Below are 22131 nucleotides of genomic sequence, written 5' to 3'. Positions count from 1 at the left end.
CCTCTGTTTCTATATCCTGTGTCAGCTCAGTTTGAACATGGCTTTGCTTCCATTAGTCAGACATGATGTGGGTCCTGGAGATAGTGGATCAAGCATGTCCCAGCCACCCTCAACACAGAATGCACAAACCCAAAGTTCTAATTCCTGAACTATTTTGAGTCATCTCACATTGTAACCACGCAGAGACAAAATAAGATTTGTTTAAAAAAAAAAAAAAGCTGCATGTTTTAATTCAAGAAGTAAAAGTTCAAAGTAATCCAGAACAGGAGCCAGGAGTTTGCTCTAAACAATCAGCCATACTTGTTGCAGAAGTTTAGGCTCCACAGAATCACTTTGGCCAGTGCTTCCCGAGATGCTCTTTCAGCTGAGGAATGGAAGGCAGCAACTGATGGCACTCATGACAGCGGAGAGGCAGCTTCAAGAACTCAGGCATCCCATCCTGGACAGTCACTCTGCCAGCCTCTTGTACCATCTCAATCACAGCTACAGGCAAGAAAAAAGTTCACAGCTCAGCTACTCTGGGAAGCCAACATAAGATACAAAAAAAAAAAAAAAAAAAAAAAAAAAAGCAGAAAATCTGACTCCAAATAAAAATATGTCAGGTATCCTAAAGCTAGTAAACTGGAGGTTATTCAGTCTTGCTGTTAGGAAAATGATCTTGACCAGATTCTCAATCTGAGCAACCTATTTTTTTTTTTTGAACACTCAAAAAGGTAACTTTTTAATTTTGAGATATTTACAGATTTGCAGTTATAAGAAATAATACAGAGAGAGCCTGTGTACCGTTTACCCAGATTCTCTTAAAGGTAACATCTTGCAAAACTGTATCTTGAAAATAAAATCTTGCAAAATACTGTTGCAACAAGGATATTGATATTTATTCAGTCAAGATAGAGAACCACAACAAGGATCCCTCATGTTGTCCTTTAAAAGCCACACCTATTTCCCTCCCACCCCAATACCTTCCTTAACCCACTAGTCTATACTCTTATTTCTATAATTTTGTTATTTCAAATATGTTATATATATGGAATGATATAGTATGTAGCCTTTTAGGATTTTTTTTTTTCACTTAACAATTCTCTGGAGATCCATTCTAGATTGTTTCCTGTTTCAATAGTTTGGTTCTTTTTATTGCTAAGTAATATTATGTGGTATGGATGCACCATACTTTGTTTAACCATTCACTCAGTGAAGGATATCTAGATTGTTGCCAGCTTTTGGTTGTAACAAGTAAAGTTCCTATAAACATTTATATGCAGGTTTTTGAGTAAACATAAACCTTCATTTCTGTAGGATAAATGCCTCAGAGTACAGTTCTGAGCAACCTATTTTTAAGATGATTATATTCCTTCAGGATACACTCTAAGCAATCCATGTTATTATGTCAAAGGTTTATCACAGTGCTTTACTCCAGCTGGCCCTTAGTCAGTGATAGCTATCATCATTAAAATCCCAGCACACTGAAATTCTACAGTATATACTTCCTTCCACACATACACAGCCTTCCCCTGTTAACTATCCCTCATGCAAAGTAATCCCCAAGCTCCTGCCCAGCTAATGGCAGAAGAGACAAAGCTGTTCAGAGCTTTTACATCCATGAACTCCAATAGTTCTCAGGATGACCTTTAAGTCCACTGTTGTTACAAAATACCTTTTTTGGCCCTGATGTAACAGTTCTCTAGGCCCCTCAAGAAGGCTGCTCATGGCAAAGTGGTAATCCCACTACATTCAAACAACCCAGTCTCTTTTAATGGGGCTCTCTTTATAAGGAACACAAAGTTGTACATGGATTTTTGAGGCTAGGTTATTATTTAAGGAAAGAACTGAATCAAGTTTAATAATAGCTGAGAAAAAATAAAACAAATGTGAAAACCAAAGAACAGTTTTACCTTGTGATTCTAGGAAGTATTCTGTATTGAAAGAATTCCAATGTTTTTTGTTTTTAAGGCAAGGAGAATCAAAATCCTGGCTGATCACATGAAGGTGTACATGGCTAGTTGAAAGGGAAAAAAATTGACCATTAAATCCATTAAAAACTGTGTCTTAATCAGAATGACACATTAAAAGTATAGGTATATAAAATATCGGTAGAGTTTCCATCTAATTTAATTCATTCACTTAAGAATATTTAAAGCTCATTAAGTACCTACTAGGGCCAAGCACTGTTCCAGCACTGAGAATTTAGCAGTGAACAAAATGGGAAAAGCCTCTGCCCTCATAGAAATATTCTAATGAGGGCCAATAAAAAATAAGTAAATAAAAGTAATTCAAGTTATTAACACTGCTAAGAAAAAAATACAACAGGGAAATAGGATAGAGAGGTAGAAGAGAATATCAAGGATAAAGGCTGTCTCTTTAACTAGCTAGAGTACTCAGGGAAGGTCTCTCCCAAGCAGTGACCTGAGCTGAGAAAGCAGGCAAGCAAAGATCTGGGGAAAGAGTGTTTCAGGGAGTAGGGAGACCAAGTGCAAAGGCCCTGAAATGAGAAGGAGCTTCGTACAAACAAGGAACAGAAAGAAGGTAATATGGCCAGAATGGTTAGAGACAAAGTAAAGACTAGGTAAGAGCCAGATCATAAAGGCTCTTACAGGTCTTCAAAGGGTTTGCATTTTATTTTGATTACACTGGCAAGCCATTGAATAATTTTAAGCAGGGGAGTGCTATCATCTGATTGACACTTCTAAAAAATCACTGTGGCTATTGTGTGGAAAAAGGACTATAGAGAGGGTAAGGATAGAGAGAGAGAGAGAACCAGTTAAGAGGCAGCTACAGCAGTCCAAACCAGAAATAATCACAGCTTAGACTAGAGCTATAGTAGGTAAGATGACAAGAAGCAATCCAATTTCAAATATATTTTGGAATAGAATGAACAGGACTTACTAATGGACTAGATGTGAGTTTGGGGAGGTGCCACTCACTGAGATGGAGAAGCTTAGGGGAAAAGCAGGTTTAGGAAAGACAATCAAGAGTTCTTTTTTGGACTTGCTAAAAGCCAAGTAAGATGCCTTTTTGTATAGCTTTGACTCAGAATCGGTAATATTTCACATTCCCCCAAAAAATAATCAAAATCAACCAGTACATGGGTACCCAAAATGAAATACAAGCAGTAACAAATAAACCTAACTGTATTACAAATAAATAAGGAACTCACACTGAAGGAGGTCAGGAAGAAAATAACTAACTTCAGAAAATAGTATCTGACTGATGCTTGCTGTAAAAATAAAAAGAGCTATATACAAATACTCTGCTGTAGTGAGTAAATGTCATTCTCACAAGAATATGAGTTAGCAATTCTGTAACTACTATATATGTATACTACAGTTGAACAAGTAAGTGAATTTATTGTACCTAATGAGTGCCAGATTTCTCACTGTTAAAGAAAGAAGTTACAATGAAGAAAAGGGGGAGACAAGAATGAACCTTGTGCAGCTGGACTGGAATGAGAGGTATCATCATGGCCTCTGGTTTACCATATACATATACAGGTAGATAAATCCAGAAATGTAACAGAGGTATGTGTATCTATGTGGGTTAAGATTGATGCATGTATTTCCTAGCTCTGTCTGCTGAGAGGACCTAGGAACAATGATATGCTAGAATCCACTACTTCTCTCATTATAAAAACCTACTGGCCATCTCTTGATTTGTAAATATCATTCTCTAATGAAAGAAACTAGGGCTCTTCAGAGAAGTGGTTCATTCCAGGGCTAGAACAGGAAAAAATTAGATTAGCCTAGAATATTTTGTTTCAGAAAATAACAAACCTCTCAAAAAATGTTGAAGGCATGTCAAAGTGATACAAGAGTCAACCTCAAGGAGCTTTCAATGACCAAAACTGGAACAATTTGAGCAAGAAAATAATTAGACAGATTGAATTAAGACCTATAAAAAATAATACAGATCCATGAGTTCATACTAATAAATATTTGAATAAATACATAATGGGGGGAAAAGATAGCACTTCCATACAGAAGAACTCTTATTAATAAATTAGAAGGAATGAGGGAAACGTAAGATCACCATTAGCTAAACTCCCTAGTAATTACTATTGCAGGCAAGATCTACCAGTAGATGCTAAAATCACTGGGCAAAGTTTAGGAGAAAGAGGATAGTAGCACAGCCTCAAAATATTCAAGATATTCATCAGTTACAAAGGAAAAAGCAGCAACTTTTAGTAGAGAAATCACCTTAACAAAGTGATCAAGGTTAACATCATGAGTAAAAAACCAGCTCCACATCATGCACTCCTTGATATGAGGACACATCTCACTTCTGTGATATTTTGGCAAAAAAAATAATTTAAAAAGCATAACATCAATCTAATCATGAAAAAATACCAGGCAAACTCAAATTAAGAGACATCCTTCCTATAAACTAGCCAGAACTCATCAAAAGTGTGAAGGTCATAAAACAAGGAAAGGAGGAGAAAACTGCCATAGATTCAGGGAGACCAAAGAAAGAAAACAAACAAATGCAATGAGGGATCCTAGATTACAAATCCTGGAGCAGAAACTGATTACAGGGAAAATATGTGAAATCTGAATCAGGTCTAGAGTTTAAGTAGTGGCAATATTATGGAAGATCTTTGCTCTGTTCATATTTGTTTATGTTTTCTAAATTGAAAATATATTGCTTTTACAACTGAAAAAACTATGTTACCTTTTCCTTTCTACAATGTTTATTCAAAATTTTATCATAGTGATCATAAAAAGATACGCTGGTGACAACTTCACTGTTCGTTTTGCTTCTCACCCACAAATGCCACAGCTCTTGATTTCAGCATTTTCCTTAGCACACCAGCATTCATTATATGAAAGGTACAGACACCATGATGACTAAGGAAAATGGCTCTGTAGTCAAGGGCTCTGTTGGTCACAGGCTCTGCAACATTAGGGAAAGATGATTACAAGTGACTTCCTACCCTAAATTTCTGAATAAGGCTTTAACAACAAAAAATAAGTATTTTTTTAAATGAGTTACAACATACACCCACTCTATGACCTAGGAATTCCACTTCTAGGTATTTACCCAAGAGTGAAAAAAAAAAAAAATGAAGTATGTCCATTATATATACATATAAGAACATGCATGAATCTCAAAATCATTATGTAGACCAAAAAATGCCAGAAAAAAAAGCATAGCATACATTGTATGTTTGCATTTATGTGAAGTTGTAGAGCAGACAAAACTAACCTGTGCTGAAAGAAATTAGAACAATACTTGATGGTAGAGGGGGAGATTAATTGGAAAGGAGACCAAGGGAACTTTCTAGGGTAAGATTATAGAAATCTTCTGTATCTTAATCAGAGTGATAACTCCCTGGCATATACAGCTGCCAAAACTGATCAAACTATAAACCTAATTTGTATTTTATTACATGTAAGTTATGACTCAATTTAAAAGAGAGTATTGACGGGAAAAGAATTTGGCACAAAAATTTCATTTAGTTAAAGTAGCCAGTAATCTAAGTAATAATTACCCACCTAAATAAAATGTGAAGAATACTGGGTGGTTTAAAAAAAAAAAAAGAAAGGAAATTCTAGTACAGGTTACAACATGGATGAACCTTGAAGACATCATCCTAAATGAAATAAGGCAGTCAGAAAAAGACAGATACTGTATGATTCCATCTATGTGAGGTACCTAGAGTTGTCAAATTCATAGAAACAAAAAGTAGAATGATAGTTGCCAGGGGCGGGGAGGAGGGAGGAATAGGAGATAGTTTGGAAAGATGAAAAAAGTTCTAGAAACAGACGGTGGTAGTGATTGTATAACAATGTGAATGAACTTAATGCCTATGAAATATATACTTAGAAGGGCTAAAATGGTAAAATTTTTATATAATTACATAATGTATATTTTACCACCAAAAAAAAAATGAGGGTTAAAAACTCTAAAATACAGTTAGTCTGCTTATCTTGTTGCTTAGCTCAAAAGAACTGTGGAGATCTGCTTTGCTTGCATTCTTTAAAAAGAATCAATCATTCCTTTCTGAATCCTGGGTATGAGCCAAAGGAAAAGAGGCTCTACACTTTTCTTTAATTTTATTTTAAATCTTATATCTACTAAGCTGTCATAACAGAAGTCAGTGATGTTTGTCTCCTTCAGAGCAATGGTCCAAATCAGTTAGGGGTTAAAGATGTTTCTGAAAAATTTGCTGAAAGGCACTGAACAGTCTTCATCTGAGGGTAATGAAGCTACTTCAGCTAGTTCATAGGTTAGACCGTTTTAGGTTTAGACTTTGAGAGAACAAAGAAGTGTACATGATCAAATTACTAGCAGAAGTAGGAACTAAGGCTTGAGGCAAGTCAGGCAAAAAGGCAAGAGTTTCAGTCCACCTGTCTTGGAAACATCCCACCTTACTCCCCTGGGCCTCAGGACTATCAGCACATTCAGGCTGAATCCATCTGTCCACCTAGACAGAACTAGGATGCCCCAGCACTACCCACAAGGCTTACCTCATGCTGGGAATGGCGTGGTAGCCCAATCGGAAGCGGAGTTTGCTGGACCCAGCAAAATCAGCAATCATCTTTTCCCCTACAGTGTGCATGTGTTTGAGAAGCTCCAGGTGTTTCCTGGTCACAGCCTTCAGACTGGAAATGGAGGCCCATGGTAAGACAAGCCAGTGGTGACGAGCCTTGGGGTATTTATCCTTAATCACTACCACCTGCTCATCTTTGTACACCTAGCAGAAGGGCACAAGAGAAGGAAACAGACATCCACCATGCATCTTCTCTGTGCCAGGTACTGTCATAATCAATAACCCACTTAATTCCCACCACAATCTTGTGCAAAAGGATTTAATATCCCAATTTTGATTGATGAGAGCACAGAGACACAGGGAAGTTGAGGGTCTTGCATAAAGCCATACAGTTACTAATTGGGAAATCCAGGATTCCAACCCAGATCTAGTTGTCTCCTGAGTCTGTGTTTTTAATCAACACACTACAAGAATACAAAGATGCACAATACAAAATTGTTCCTAAAGATCTGCTGTAAAAACCCTGCAGGCATAAATTCAAATGCACCCTCTTCCACTCTAGCACATCAGACCATGTGATACATGCATGCCTGTTCCCAGAAGCCCTAGCAGATCTGGCCCCTTGTCATCTGAAAATGTAATTAAAGAACTCAAAGAAGGACTCCTCTCAGAATGATGCCTGACTATTAGTCCCAGGGCAGCACAGTAACTATAGTTACAATACAGTATCTGATGCTCCCTGGAAAGTGACCACACTAAGGTTAACATGACTTTTTAATAGTACCTGGAAGTTTAGGAGGAACAAGGCAGAGGGGAATATTCATCTGAAGAACTTAGCTTCTCTCCAGAGAATTCCAGTTGCTAACTTACTAACAACAGGAAAAGCCACTTGGTCTCACAAATCTCATTTAGAAGAACCAATCCCCTTTGATTTTATTTGTAGTTATAAACTCTACAGAGTGGTCATTTAAAACATAAAATGTATTTCAATGCTGAAATTCTATTCTGACCTGCATTTTGGGGTCCTGCATAGAAATCCTCAAGCCTTGACTCCAGTGGCCCAATGATTCCTAAAACAAAAAAGGGCAATTAAATTGCAAACACCAATAGTTAAACTTGGCATTGGTTAAAACTGTATGTTAGCAAAGTCCAACTAAACTTGGAAATAAGGTTAGTTTTTAAGAATTAAACTGTATCCCCTTCACCTCAATCTTTTGTCTTTATAACCACAAGCCATTCTCATTTTCTTCCTAAGTTCAGACCTGCATGTCAAGACAGGCTGGAAATGCAACTGTGAATCCCATCTTCTTAGCCCTCTCCCAATCCATCTAACCGCCTGAGTTTCCACTTTGACATCATGATGTGAATCACAAGATCTATAAAAAGCATTCCAGTTCTAACCTGCTAGAGATATACAATGACCTCCCCATTTTAGTAGCTCAATATTAAGTATGCTGCCATTATCTTTAAGTGGATTACCTGAAGAATTCAAGGAAAAAGTACATAAAGGGACATTCATGCAAGTGATTGGTGACACAAACAAGTGACTTTTTCATCTTGCTTAATAACCCTCCTCATCATTAGTAATCTCTTACATGCATCTGGACTTTATTGAGTACAAAGCAGTCATTATATCTGATTTAATTTCCATATCATCTATTAAGCACACCACCCTCACCTTTTTGGTAGATGCATCTTTCCCCTTCTTTGGGGGCACAGCACATTCACTAGGGTAGCTCCCAGGTTCCAGTCCTGCACAGGGCCCAGTTTCCTGGACAGCTTCTCTTTCTACAGAATTACAGCTGCCTGACCTCCTTCTCTTCTTCTGTGCTTCCAGGCCAGAGTTCTTTGCCTCTTCCTCAAACTCTACAATATATGGATAATGTTCATTCACCATGTGGAGAACCTGGCCAGGCTGCAGCTTCACCTCTTGGTTCTTCCCAATTATGACTGAGTCAATGCTGGTGGGATTGACCCCTACCTATGAAATAACCAGAAAATAATTACAATAATAGCAAGAACACCATCAGTAAAGAAGCCACTGCTGTGTTAACCACTATGTGCCATGCACCATGCTTAATGTTTACTTACATTACTCTGTCACTTCCACACATGACAGGGAAGCCTTTATTGGCTGGCACAGACACTTTAACATCAACAGCCTGAGAAAATCATTAAGTATAAAATGGAAACCCAAGTTACAAACAGACATACCTGCTTTACCTTGACATATCCTTTGTTACACTCAGCTTTCAACTGCACTGGAAGAGATTGAAAGAAGTTAAATCCAAGTACCACAAAAAACCAGGCAGCTGCTCCTACTCTCACATAATGAAGCCTCACTTCAGGAGGAACCTTGATAGGGGTTTTCTCAAATGCCTATGAGCAAAAATCACCTGTCACGCTGGTCGCTAGGGCTCCAAATTTTTCCCAAGCATGTCTAACAGTGTATAAACTCCCTTAGCTACTACTAATATCCTTAGAAGGCAGCTACACTGAACCCCAGGACAAGTCTCCTTATTCCAAAGCCCTTGACCCACTCAGGATCATAGAATCTGCAGTCAAGGAAAGAAGCCACTTCTCTCACAAGCTCTTGACCCAGAATTAAATCAAACTTCCACTGTTATATAAAACTGTTACATAAATCAGATGCCTTCAGTAGAGAAGTACAAAAGATACATTCTCGGAAAACAAGTTCGGCTGGCTTAGGTAGGAGGAGTGGCAAGAATATTCTAGAAAGAGGATTTTAGGGACAAAACAGTCTGAGCATGTGTGGAAAGAAGTAGCATTAAACACCTGTATTCAGATACATGAACAAAGTTTTTGGGGTGAGACAGGTAGCAAAGAAGAGACACCGCAGGTGCTTTCTAGGAAGTTTAGGCTGACACACAGTTGCTGTTGTCGGGGGGACAGTGAGAAGCAGTGTCTGCTTCTATATCTTAGGCCTAGCCAACTCAAACATGGGTTTTCCCCCCATTTAGATGAACTCATAGGAAAAACCGTAATTGGTGCTGCAGACTCCAAGCCTTGGAAAACCCTGCTATAGGGAACATGCTACAGGTGAGAGGCCTGGGAGCAGTAAGCATGTCCAGAGTTTACAGGTATAAAATAGGTACATGGTAAGGCTTTTTCCTAAGGACTTTCAATTCATTCATTAAATCCCAGGAATGACATTTCAAGACCTGGATACCACTGTCTTAGATACCACCCCCTGGCTAAGGCAGTATGTAAAGGATGGAACCATTGTCCCATCACTTCTCAGACATGGTTTCATCCTGGAGATCCCAGAATTGAATTATCTCACTGCCCAGTGGGGTATCTCCCTGTACAAAGCTGAGTGTGGGACTCAACCCATAGTAACAGGATGGAACCTGCCTGTTCCCAACACTGAATGTAACCACTTCAGCAGATGCAGTGAATGTGGTTCATATTGGCTAAGAGTTCAGTTCCTGAATTTTGTTTATAGCAGACAAAAGGTTTTCCATCAACAGCATCCAGAAAATGTATCTTTGGTTATTGCTATCCTAAGAAACCAAACATATTAATCTCCACATGCCTATGACCAGTTAGTTACCTTGCTGTCGTGAACATTTCTTGTCAGTGATCTTAGTCTCCGGGCCCCGCCCAACCACGACTATTTCCAAATGTGGAAGTTTGATTCGCTGGTGCCAGTTGTCCTGCCTCACCAACCAGCACACCCGCATCATTACTCTAAGAGACAGAACGGAAGAGAAACGCTGAGAAAACTAAACCAGATACTCCAGGGCCACACCCCAGCACCACCACATGTGCCATTTACCAGCTGTTCATCTTGAGGCAAGTGACTTCACCTCCATAACCTCAATTTCCTCACCTGTAAACTGTACTGATGACAGGACTCATGCAGCTGTTGTGAAGATTAAATAAGATCATATTGGTAAAGTATTTACTTCTGTGCCTGAATCATACTAAGCAATCAAATATGTGTTATGTTTATTAATATACTCTATACGCCAGACATTAGGCTACATGCTGAGGATCAAAGAATGATTAAACATTGTCGCTATCCCTGAGGGACATGGAGTACAAAAATGGGCAGGAAGACTCATATACTAATTATTATAATGTGATAAGCACTGTGAGAAGGTAGTAAACAAATACAGCATTGGCTCAAGGAAGGAATGACTGCCTCTTGCAGGAGTATCAAAAAAGGCTTCATGAGAGGATATTTATGCTGGATTTTAAAAAATGAGAACAAGTTTGCCTGGCAGAGAACTAAAGGTGTAAGAACAGAGGATGTTCTTTAGTCCATAGGCACCTTTATAAGTATTAGAAGGTTTCTTACTTAACTGTAACAATATACTGATGTTAGAACAATACATTTTACTGCCATTTGCCAGAAAATTGTCATGGCAAATATACAAGCATACATTTCTAAAGTGTGAATGCAGCACCTTTGTGCAACATATAACCTGCACAGCAATAGTGGAGGTGCTGGTGTTTTTTGAAAACAACCTTTCTGTCCCCTGAAGTATCAGTAGAAGAGAAAGAGATGAGAATTTCAAGAGAGACAGATGAGGCATGAATAAAGGCAGAACAAAGAGGATGGAAAGGAGTAAGAACCAGAAGAAATCATGACCATAGACTTAATTATTCACTGCATTTGGGGAATGAGAAGGGAGTAAAGAGGGACACCGACCAAGATTTCTAATATGGAAATACCTATTAACCAAAAGGAGGAATATACAAGGAGACATAATCTGGGGACAAAATGGTAAGTAAAAAAGGGATAATTTCAGATTAAAACACAGTTAGATTAAGTTTCTTGTGGAAGATCCAAGGATTAAGTTGAGATATATGGGTATGACGCTCAGGGAGAGGAATGGGCTGAATGTATTTATTTGGGAGGCACCAAATTGTCATAGAAGATGAAGCAAAAAGAGGATGAGATCACCCAGGGACATAGCGCAGGGAATTATGGGCAGGGACAGGACTAGATCTTTGGGATGCCTCCCTAGAGTCCAGGAGTTTACTAATGCTCAAGCCTCTAATACCTTCTTTGCAAAATGTCTTCTGCAGGCAAGACAGCACTTACCAGCCCTCTGCATAAGCTTTGTATCCAAATGGGAGAGAAAAGGAACCAGATTTTTTACAATCATAGTTTCATTGCCATCTGCAATAATAGGATAATGCAAAACATACTGAGCAAATGAGTGCTAAGGAGGTGCAGTCATAGAAACTAGATCAGTCAGGAAAGGCTTCGGAAACTGCCCAGCTGAAAAAGCCAAGTCCCAACAGGAATGATAAGGAAGAAAATGAGCGGAGAAGACATTCCATTTAAAAAGCACAAATAACAGCACACATTTCAGCAATGACAAGCCATGGGTGAGGGGCGAAAAGCAGACCTTACCTGGCCAATCCAGAGGAGCTGCTCCAGAGTCACACACAAAAAAGTCAGAAGTGTTGAAAGAACACTAGGCTGAAAAGTTCAGATTTAACAATCAATAGGAGACAACCACCAGGTTCTGAGCTGCACAGTAAGGGAAACAACAGCTGTGTGTAGGCAGGCGAGTGGAGAAGTCTAGAGTCAAAGAATAATCAGCACACTGCTAATACAGGGAGAGCCAAAGTGAAGTCTAAAAGGCAGCTCAGCACATCTTTGTGAAGGAGTTGATGTAAGAGCATGAAAAGTCAGCTGTAATCGACTGAGAAATGAAGTATGTCTTCTTAGGCAATGGGAAATAAGTCAAGTGGTGACTGACTACTCATAGTAAAAATAAAAGAAACATGGAGAGAGCGGAGTTTGAGAGCAGAGACAGCAAGGAACCCAATTGGCAGCTGAGAGCACGGCTGGCTGTTGCACACTAGCAAGAACTACCCCTGCTGCCCCACACAAACATACTTCACTACTTCAAAGTTCTCAAGTTATGATGCTCCTATTTACTACTCCTTGAGAAACTGACACAGTGATAGCACAATACTTACACAATTAACCTTGTAAAAGCTAGGCCCATTTCAGCCTTCAGTTCCAATTTCTAGGAATGAAGCATTTTAGAATATGAGAGCACATAAGGATGAGTGTTCCTGAATCTTCAATATAGTCCATCCAGTAAAAGTGCAAATTCTATGACAGCAGAAGTCAAGCCCATTTTTGCTCACCAATATAAACCCCACACTTAATACATACTTGGTATACAGCAAGAATACAGTAAATATTTGCAAGTGAATGATCAGATAATAATCCTATTCAGATTCCCTTCCCTTCCCTCTCCCCTCTTCTGTCTCCTCTTCTTCTGTGGGGTACTTTGCTCCTCTCTTTGGGCAACCCCATCCTCTCATCTATGTGAATGATCCTAATTCTCTATTTCTTAGCTCCATAAATTTTCCTTCCAGAGTTGTGGGGATTGGTCAGAAGAAATTCTGGTTATTTCTTAAGGAACCCATAAGCTGACAGGCTACACAACACCAGCAATTAGATAACCTAGAACAGTGCTGTCCAGTCGGATTGTCTGCAGTGATGTGTTATAAATATGCACTGTCCAAGTGACTGTAATGGGTTATGTGGTGGGGACTTGATGATGGGGGGAGTCTGGTAACCATAATGTTGCTCATGTAATTGTAGATTAATGATACCAAATTTTTTTTTAAATGCGCTGTCCAATTACACAGCTACCACATGCCAATCCAGCAATAGAACTGCAGCTAGTGTGACAGAGGAACTAAATTTCTTACTTTTTTTAACTGAAATGTAAATAGCTGTACATGGCTGAGGGCTACCATAATGTCCAACACAGTCCTGATCAATCCAAATCCCAAATCCCTCCACCCTGAAGTTAAGACCCTCATACTCTAACCCCACAGAGATTACTTAGCTCACCTCCCACTTCCTTTCATAGAACCAGTCCTACTCCTCCCTTCCCCCAGACTCACGCAAGTGCAGCCTCGCACACACATACATCCTTCAGGTATAATGTACTGTATCATGCTACCAAATAAGTTACTCTTAATATGACATCCTGGTGATGGTTAATACACTTTCCTCCCACCTAGAAATGCAAATCTCTCTCAATTTCCAAGTCCCACCCCCCTCCCGGAGGCCTTTTCTGAGCTGTCTTTCCTTCTCTACATCTTGTTATTAGGTGTGGTTTACTTTCACAGTTCTCTGAAAATTAAATGTGGATGTGACTCTACCCTCCAAATGAGATTATAATCTCCTGGTAAACAGACTGCACCATTGCCCACCCATTCAAGGAACTCAAAGGAAGGGTCTCTGGAGATAACTGCCCTGAACTAAGGCTGGCCATCTATTTCTTGATTCCCTTGTGTTCAGCATATCTCTATCAAGTACACACTACGTGCTAAGTACTTGCTAAATGTCTGACTTGCATCATCTCATTTAATCTTCACAACCCTCATTCTAAGGAAGAGAAAATTTAAGGCTTAGAGAAGATAATTATTGTGTTAAGTCACATAGCCAATGTGTGCCAGAGCTACAATTCCAATTAATTCCAAAGTATGGGCTCCTAATCACTGCACCATATACCTTTTGTCAAAATTACTGCATGCCTACTATGCTATGTACCCTGTGCCATTCTACTGATGGGAATAAAGAGATTATATGTCACTTGTATCATATGATGCAGGCATAATACATCAAACCTGCCTCAGTCTTGTAGAGGAAATACAAAACGAATTACAACAAATGTGGTAAGAATAATGGTCTGTGCAAAGGATATTATGGGAGCACAAAGCTGGAGTACCCAACCCAGACTTGGAGAAAAAAGGTATCAAGGAAGGTTTCCTATAGGAGGTGGGCCTAAAATAAATCCTATATCCTGTAACTAGGTTAATTAGGTGAAGAGCAAGTGGGCAAAGGAACCCGGGAAAAGATTCCAGTCAAAGGGAACAGCAAGGGCAATGCACAAAGAGCAAGCACAGGGCACATGACATGGTACAGTGCTGCTGCAACCTAAAGCATAAGGCAGGAAAGAAGCTGACATAGGCAGGTCCAGATGAAGCAGAGCTCTGGGTGACTGGCTGAGAAGCTCAAACTTCAGAAGTTCCAATAGTTTTGCAGTTCAGTAAATGTTAAAAATTTGCTGAATCAATGAGAGCAAAGATCAATGAACAGACAGATCTTTAAAGATTATTAAGCAAGACTTTGACACTGTCAGATTTGTTTTCAAAGATCATTTGGAGAAGGGTAGGTAGTATAGAGAACAGATTTGTGAAGAATAGAAATAGAGGCCAGTTAGAAGACCAGCATATTTCAGTGAAAGATGAGGCCTAAACAAGGACAATAGTAAGGATGGAGAAGAGAACACAGATATGAGAAGCATTAAGGGGGTAAAATCATCAGGACTTAATGACGGATGTGATAAAAGTAATCTCAGGGAAGATGTTGAGTTCAGTTGCAGCCCTCTGAATCTGAACTGCCTGTGGGACCTGAAGGCAGATCCATTCGGCAGAGTGGTCACAGGCGAAGGTGAAACTCAAAAAAGAGATCTGACAACTTTGATTTGGGACCATGTAGGTTAAAACCAAGCCAGTTGATGTGCTCAGTCAGTGTGAACAGAATGAAAAGAGCAGTGGGCCAAAGTCACAAGCTTTGGAAACACCTAATATTTAGGGAGAAGAAAAAGACTACCCACAGAAGAAATTCAGAGAGGCACAAGGAGAAACAGCTAGAGTATAAGCTCCTTAAAGGAAGGCACTGTGTCTTATTCATCTCTGCACTAAAATAAATGTTGAAAGATCAGCTGAGTGTATTGCCCTGGAAAGAAAGGAGTAGGGAGTGAGAAGTATCTTCAAGTTTCAAAAGCAACAAAGGGATCCAGTAATGACTAAAAAAATGTCTGATTTGATAATGACTGGTGACCTTAGGGCAAAATTTCAGGGGAGTAAGTCTGAACTGATAGAAGGCAGAAGGGAATGAAAAGTGAGGAAATGGAATAAGAACTTAGGATGCTCTTTAAAATAGTTTGAATAAGGTGAAGAGAGTTACTGGATGACAGCTAAAGGAAGATGGGGCACCACTTTCTTTCTGGCTTGGAGAATGGGTTTGGGAAGGTGGTAACCTGTGATCTGAGAAACCTAACCTTGTTTATACACGACTGGGACACATCAGCAGAAAAAAACAAATGAAAACAAGGTTTCATAGGAAAAAAAAGCATAAAAGAAAAGTAAGAAGCAAATGTAAAGGTATTTGCTTTGAAAGAGGAGACAGCTTATCCCCAAAGACTGAAAGGATGGTTAAGATGGGTGTAAATCTCTATGACTTTGTCAGAAGGGAAAGTAGGGGCAAAAATTCGAAGGGAAACACATCAGATAACCAAAATTTTCTCCATAAAATAGATAACAGAGTGAGCAAGCTTAGTGAACAGTATATGTATATAACAAGTAGATAACATCCTGGCCTCTGAAGTCCATCTGCTTGAGTTCAAATCTTGACTCCACCATCTATACAACACTGTGACTTGAGGCCAGTTATTTAACCTAAACCTTTACTTCTTCCACTGTAAAATGATAATTGCTCTATATCACAGGGCTGTCACAAGGACTGCATGAGGAAGTGCCTAAAGATCAGTGTCTGACAAGAAGCAAGGAGTCAACACTATTATCACTCGTTAATAGCGAAGGTAAGATGAAAGCAGGGTCTGAGGACATGTTAAAAGATCATCTGGCAGCACCGACCATGCAACGAAGTTGAAAGGGCACAAATCTGTATTGTCTCTCCCATATGAACAGTCCTGTCTCAAGTGTTCTAACATCCCAATGTAAGTCCAATTCCTAAAAAGCTCCGAACCTGGACCACATTAATTTCAAATGGAAATTATATCCCTTCTTTGTTGAATCGCTATGGCTGGTCTGCAGGAAAAAAGCCTTGCTTCTTCTGACCTTCCTGGAAGGCCTGATAATTCGCTGTGAGATCCTACAATTCGTTTCAGAAAGCGTTTCTGGGGAAAACATTGTCTTTCCTGACAAGCTGAGCAGCCTCCATGGATCGGACAGTGCCCTCTCTCTAATCTTTTCTCTGCTTGTGTTGCAACCAATTGGTACTGATATTAGGAGCAACGGTGAACAAACGCGAAGTGGGGTGACCAGTTTAGGCGCCGCCGAAAACACGGCCCAGGGAAGCTGGTGGTAAAGTGGGAGGCCGAGAGCCCCAGGATGGAGTGACGCCTGCCGGGAAAGGAACCGTTGAGAGCATTACTCAAGGCACACCACTCATGGGCAGCAGCGAAACCGACCGAAGGCTCACACCTTCGGCTTTCACACTGGCCAGGAGAGACAGGCCGACAACACCCTTACCTCAAGTCGGCGGGGACGGATACTGTTCTCGTTACTCCTCCGTGTCGCGCCACTTCCGGCGCTGCGGGATGACGCTTAAAACGCGTCACCAGCACCTATCTGAAGACTGGTTGAGAGGATCTCGCCCACCGCCCGGATGCGGAAGTGCCAGCCCCAATTGGTCCTTCTCTAGGCCGTGGCGTGTGGTACCTGGTAGTTAGCCCGGTGGGGACATTCTCGCTCAGCATCTCTCTGCCGTTGGGCTGCTTCCCTGTCGCTTCTCAGGCTAAGTTAGGAGAGATTTCAGACAGGTATCCCCTCTGTGGCTGTTTCTAGGCAGCTATGCAGCCTCTTGACACTCCCTAAAACACACTCCCTTCTCAACGCTGTAGACAGTAACTGCTGTGGTATTGTTTTCCTGCCCCCTTTCATAACTACAATCTTTCTCCTTTTTCAGGGAAGAAAGGACCGGAGGGACTAGAGGAGACTAAAAAAAAATTTTTTTTTTTTGGATGCTGTCTTCACTAAATGAACTGCCTGAGAGGCAGTCAAGGAGAGAAGCAGGATGGAGAGATGAGATGTGTTTACTGATTTGTATAGCAATTCCAGGATGTTCTCTAAGAGTCATGTATGGCAATTATTCGAGGGCATTTAAGCAAATAGAAAAATTCCTATCTCATGAGTGAAGGCATAGTTTTATCACATTACCCAAACTCAACATAAACTGAGAACTTGGGAGTCATATTCTTGATCAAGATGGAGCATTGCTTCCTTCCATATACAAGCAGAGACTCATAGATATGGTGGAAATATCAGAGCTATCAAAACAAAGTGCTACCGCTGCAGCTTGGCCGACCTCAGGTACTGCAGCAAGTCAGGCAGCTACTTCCCCAACAAACACGGCTGCACGTGGAGCCTCAGCATTGGTGGTCTATTGGACTGGGAATTACTGCCCTTAACTTGCCTTTGTCATCAGCGCCTGTGTCCTTTGCTGTTTATTTACACAGCCTCAAAGATTAGACACTGGCCTTGAACTTCAATACCTGGAGGCTTCTTCCACTCGAGAAGGCAGCTCGAATTAAAAACCCAAAGCTCCCAACTCAAGTGCAACATCAAGAGTCAACAAATGAAACATCCTATGAAGCTGATGATTTAATTCAAGAAAAACAATGGATAAAACACAGATGAACACTGGGTATTATTAAAAATCCTGTGTTCTAAAAGCTCACTGTAGAGATGGAGCTACAGAGTACAGTTCAAATAAAAAAAAAAAAAAGAAGTGGGAGAATCTCCCAGGAAACACAGAAGAGACTTGCCCTTGTTAAGTGAGAAGATGCAGGTTTATATTAGGGTCACACCAGGAAGTGGGTAAGCACAGGAAGCATCTCAGCAGCCTCATGGTGGAATGTGACTCCCACTACTTAAGTAAAAAGAGGTAATGTTCCAGACCTGACTCGTTTTGCTGTTCCTTCAGAATTAAGCTTCTCTTAGCTTCTTTCCATCTGACCTGCCTACTTGTGTCTTGTATTCAAAATTGGATTAATTATTCTAACTGGATTGTTCACCATATATTGTGCAAAACTGGGCAGAGTTTCCATGCCCAGCCTATTATGTCTAGCCCTCTGTAGTGTATTACTGGCCAAGGAAGCAGGGTCACATAGCACAATCCATGGCTAAGGGCATGGCAGGAATTTAAGACTTTCACAGACCCCAGAACCAGAGATTTATCACACACAGATATATAGAAATTAAGAGAGTTAGTCTGCAGTATTATCTAATGTAGTAACCCTCAAAGTAGAATCTTTGGATCAGTAGCTATAGCCTCACAACATCTGGAAACTTGTAGAAATGCAAATTACTGATTCAGAAACTCAGCAATCAGTTTTAACAAGCCTGCCAGGTTATCCTGATTCATGCTCAAGTTTGAGATTCACTAAGGGAAGGCAAAAGCTTCAAACTGTACATTAATGTGTTTTGTTGGCCTGCTCAGGGCTTTTTTTTTTTTTCAAATAAAAAACTGCTCCTAATTGTGGCAAAATATACATAACATAAAACATGCCATCTTAGCCATTTTTAAGGATACAGTTCAGTAAGTAGTGTTGCATATATTCATGTCGAAGGGACGTCTATCTCCGGAACTTTGTAAACTTGTAAAACTGAAACCCTGTATTAATGAAACAACACCCCATTTCCCCTTCCCCTGCCCCTGACAGCCACCATTCTACTTCAGTCAGTTTCCATGAGTTTGACTGCTCTAGATTCCTCATATAAATGAAACCGTGCAGTATTTGTCTTGTGAATGGCTTATTTCACTCAGCATAATGTCCTCAAGTTTCAATCGCTTGTAATATGTCAAAAGTTCCTTTTTAAGACTGAATAACACTCCAGTGCATATATACACCACAGTTTATCTCTCAGTGGACATGTGAATTGCTTCTACCCTTTGGAATTATTATAACACTGCTATAAACATGGTTGTACAAGTATCCTTCAAGATCCTGCCTTCACAACCTAATTGTCCATCAATAGGTGAATGGATAAAGAAGACATGGTACATACACACAATGGAATATTATTCAGCCATAAAAAGAAAAGAAATCCTGCCATTTGCAACAACATGATTGGATTTAGAGGGTAATATGCTAGGTGAAATAAGCCAGGCAGAGAAAGACAAATACCATATGATTTCACTAAATTTTGTAACATAAAAACAAAGCAAAACAGGAACAAAATAGCAGTACACTCATAAGCACTGAGAAGTGATTAGTGGTTATCAAAGGGGAGGGGTTGGGGTGGGTGCAGGGTGGGGGAACGGGGATGAAGGGGCACAATAATTTGCAATCACAATATAAGTTGGTCACGGGGACCGTAGTACAGCATGGAGAATATAGTTAATGATTCTGTAACATCTCTCTACGTTGATAGACAGTAACCATACTAGAGGGGATGAGGATTTAAAAATATGGGTAACTCTTGAACCACTGTGTTTTACATTTGAAACCAATTCAGACTGTATATCAATGATACTTTAATAATAAAAAATATCCTGTTTGGCTTAAAGATGACTGTGTGAGAGATGAGACAGAAACCTCCTGCCAAAACCACATATATTATGAAAATATAGCCAATACAGCTAATCCTGAAAGAGCAAAAGGAAAGAATGCTGCAACAGACTGCCTACATCTGGGGAAAAGAGCAGACCTCACAGAAAAGGCAGTAAACAATAAAATTTTAATGTAAGACATATAATTTAGGGGAAGAAAATAAGATGATATCAACTAGAAGTCTGTATAAGAGTTTATTTCTTATCCATCTGCTTTTAAATAATAATTACAATAATAAATACTGTATGTATATATTCTGATAAATATACTCTGTGTAGTGCAAGGTGTTCCATCTCTGTTGATTGAATGAGAATTCAAAAAATTGTATGTTATACTTCTTCTGGCTCAGTTTCCTAAATCTTTGAGGTTTGGGCTTTTGCTATTCATACTGCATCTATCAAAAATAAATATTTCAACCTGGAAAAAAAGATCCTGCCTTCAATTCTTTAGGAAATACACCAAAAAACAAATCACTGGGTCATAAGATAATTCTATTTTTAGTATTTTAAGGAACTACCTATGGTTTTTCATAGAAGCTGAACCAATTTAGATTCCTACCAACAGAACACAGGGTTCCAATTTCTCCATATCCTACACAACACTTGTTATTTCAGGTTTTGGCTTTTTTATTTTTAATAGCAGTCATCCTAATGGGCTTGAAGTAGTATTTCATCATGGCTTTGATTTGGATTTCTCTAATGATTAATTATTTTGAGCAACCTTCCACGTTTGCTGGCCATTTGTGTATCTTCTTTGGAGAAACGGCTATTCAAGTGCTTTACCCACTTTTTAATCTGGTCGTTTTGTTGATTTGTAGTAGCTCTATTCCTATTCTGGATATTAATCCCTTACCGGATACATGATTTGCAAGTATTTTTTTCCCCATTTCATAGGTTGCCTTTCCACTCTGTCAATCATGCCCTTTGATGAACATGTTTTTAATTTTGATGTAGTCCCAATTTCAGGAGAGAACACCACAACATCCATGATTTATACAAATAAGAATTGATGAGTTGAAATAAAAGTTCTCACATGAACCATGAATGGTATGAATGTCAGTACTTGGGATTACAGTGACGATCCTATCCCCCAAATGCTTGGAAATGTAGAACCTTGAGAGAGTTAAGCCATGAAATCAATACATAGAGGAAGAAGTTAACCAGTCCTAAAAGCAAGAGTTGAAAATAAGTATAAATTACAGGTGGAAAACTTAAAAGTAAATCAGAGGATACAGTTCTGTGGATATCATTAACATGCTTACACTGTGATGTATAGAACAGAACTTCTCCACTGGTGTGCCATTTACAGGTGTGACTGCCAAGAATTTGAAAAGATTATCATTAAAATTTTCACCAGAAATTATATACCTTTTTCATCATGAAGCCTATGTCAAAGAGGTAATATTCACAGAAACATGCTCAAGTTTCTCATGAACATTTTTAAATACTTTGAATATTTAGCCAAAATCAATATTTTCCTAAATGCTCAATATTACATTGATTTTTTTAGCTATATTAGTTTCTCTGTTTGAATAGGATACTAATTCTTATGAAGGTTATTATTATTAGCAAACACAAAATTTTTACTGCAAGAAGACACTATTTTAAGCATATTACCTGTATTAACTCATTTAGTCTCCACAATAACCCTAATTAACTGGTTTTGGATATATACCAAAACCTTTTATAGATGAGGAAATGGGGGCACAGAAGACAAGTAATTTCTTGTTGCAGGACGAGGACTCAAACCCAAGGAGTCAGTTTTCAGAATCCATATTCTTAAACACTACACTTCCTTTCCCAGTTTTCTGTCTTAGGTCTGGCAATGCCACTGCTAGTAAAGCAAGAACAAGGTAAAATTATGAACCAGAAAATAAAGAGCATCTTCATCATGATGAAATCATCATTGTGACTACACAGGTAGAAAGCTAAAAATAGGGACCAAGTCCTGCTATGAAACACCTTCACAATGTCAATTACAAGATGATGATGACAGTCAAGAATGAGAGGTGGCAACACCCACCAGCAGCAAAGACCCATACACCAGGCCCTACTCCTATGCCTGTAACTCTGCCAGCTAAAATTACTGAATTGGGGTTCAGACACAACCTGTGAGCTCAGCTCAACTCCAGTTAACCTACAGGACTATAATGACCCCTTAGTAACTTCTAGCTCAGTGCTGTGGCCTGTGACTAAGCCTTCCTGAAGGTCAGTACAGAAGCAGATGGCAAAGGCCCACCCTGACATCATCACGTATGCTTGCCTATGCTCTGAA

General features: G+C 39.5%; 1 protein-coding gene across 6 annotated transcripts; it reads right to left on the bottom strand.

The window, feature by feature from the left end:
• Nucleotides 1–200: 200 nt before the first annotated feature.
• On the bottom strand, nt 201–16883 carry APTX (aprataxin). 6 transcript variants are annotated; one of them, XM_037009792.2, is made up of 9 exons: nt 16775–16831; nt 10338–10370; nt 10059–10195; nt 8699–8745; nt 8163–8465; nt 7495–7554; nt 6462–6688; nt 1893–1996; nt 201–483 (listed from the first exon to the last, which is right to left on the bottom strand). In XM_037009792.2, the coding sequence occupies exons 2-9, from the start codon at nt 10364–10366 to the stop codon at nt 329–331; spliced, it is 1062 nt and encodes a 353-aa protein (XP_036865687.1). In that variant the 5' UTR covers nt 10367–10370; nt 16775–16831; the 3' UTR covers nt 201–328. The 6 variants fall into 6 exon arrangements, with proteins under 6 accessions (XP_036865687.1, XP_017527042.1, XP_017527043.1 ...); XM_017671553.3 differs by lacking the exon at nt 16775–16831 and adding an exon at nt 11874–11933; XM_017671554.3 differs by lacking the exon at nt 10338–10370 and having other exon boundaries at nt 16775–16883.
• Nucleotides 16884–22131: the final 5248 nt, after the last annotated feature.

This window comes from Manis javanica, chromosome 2 (assembly GCF_040802235.1).
Source record: "Manis javanica isolate MJ-LG chromosome 2, MJ_LKY, whole genome shotgun sequence".
NCBI lineage: Eukaryota > Metazoa > Chordata > Mammalia > Pholidota > Manidae > Manis > Manis javanica.
Note: the sequence above shows the minus strand (reverse complement) of the source record. Positions and strands in the feature narration are given on the sequence as shown.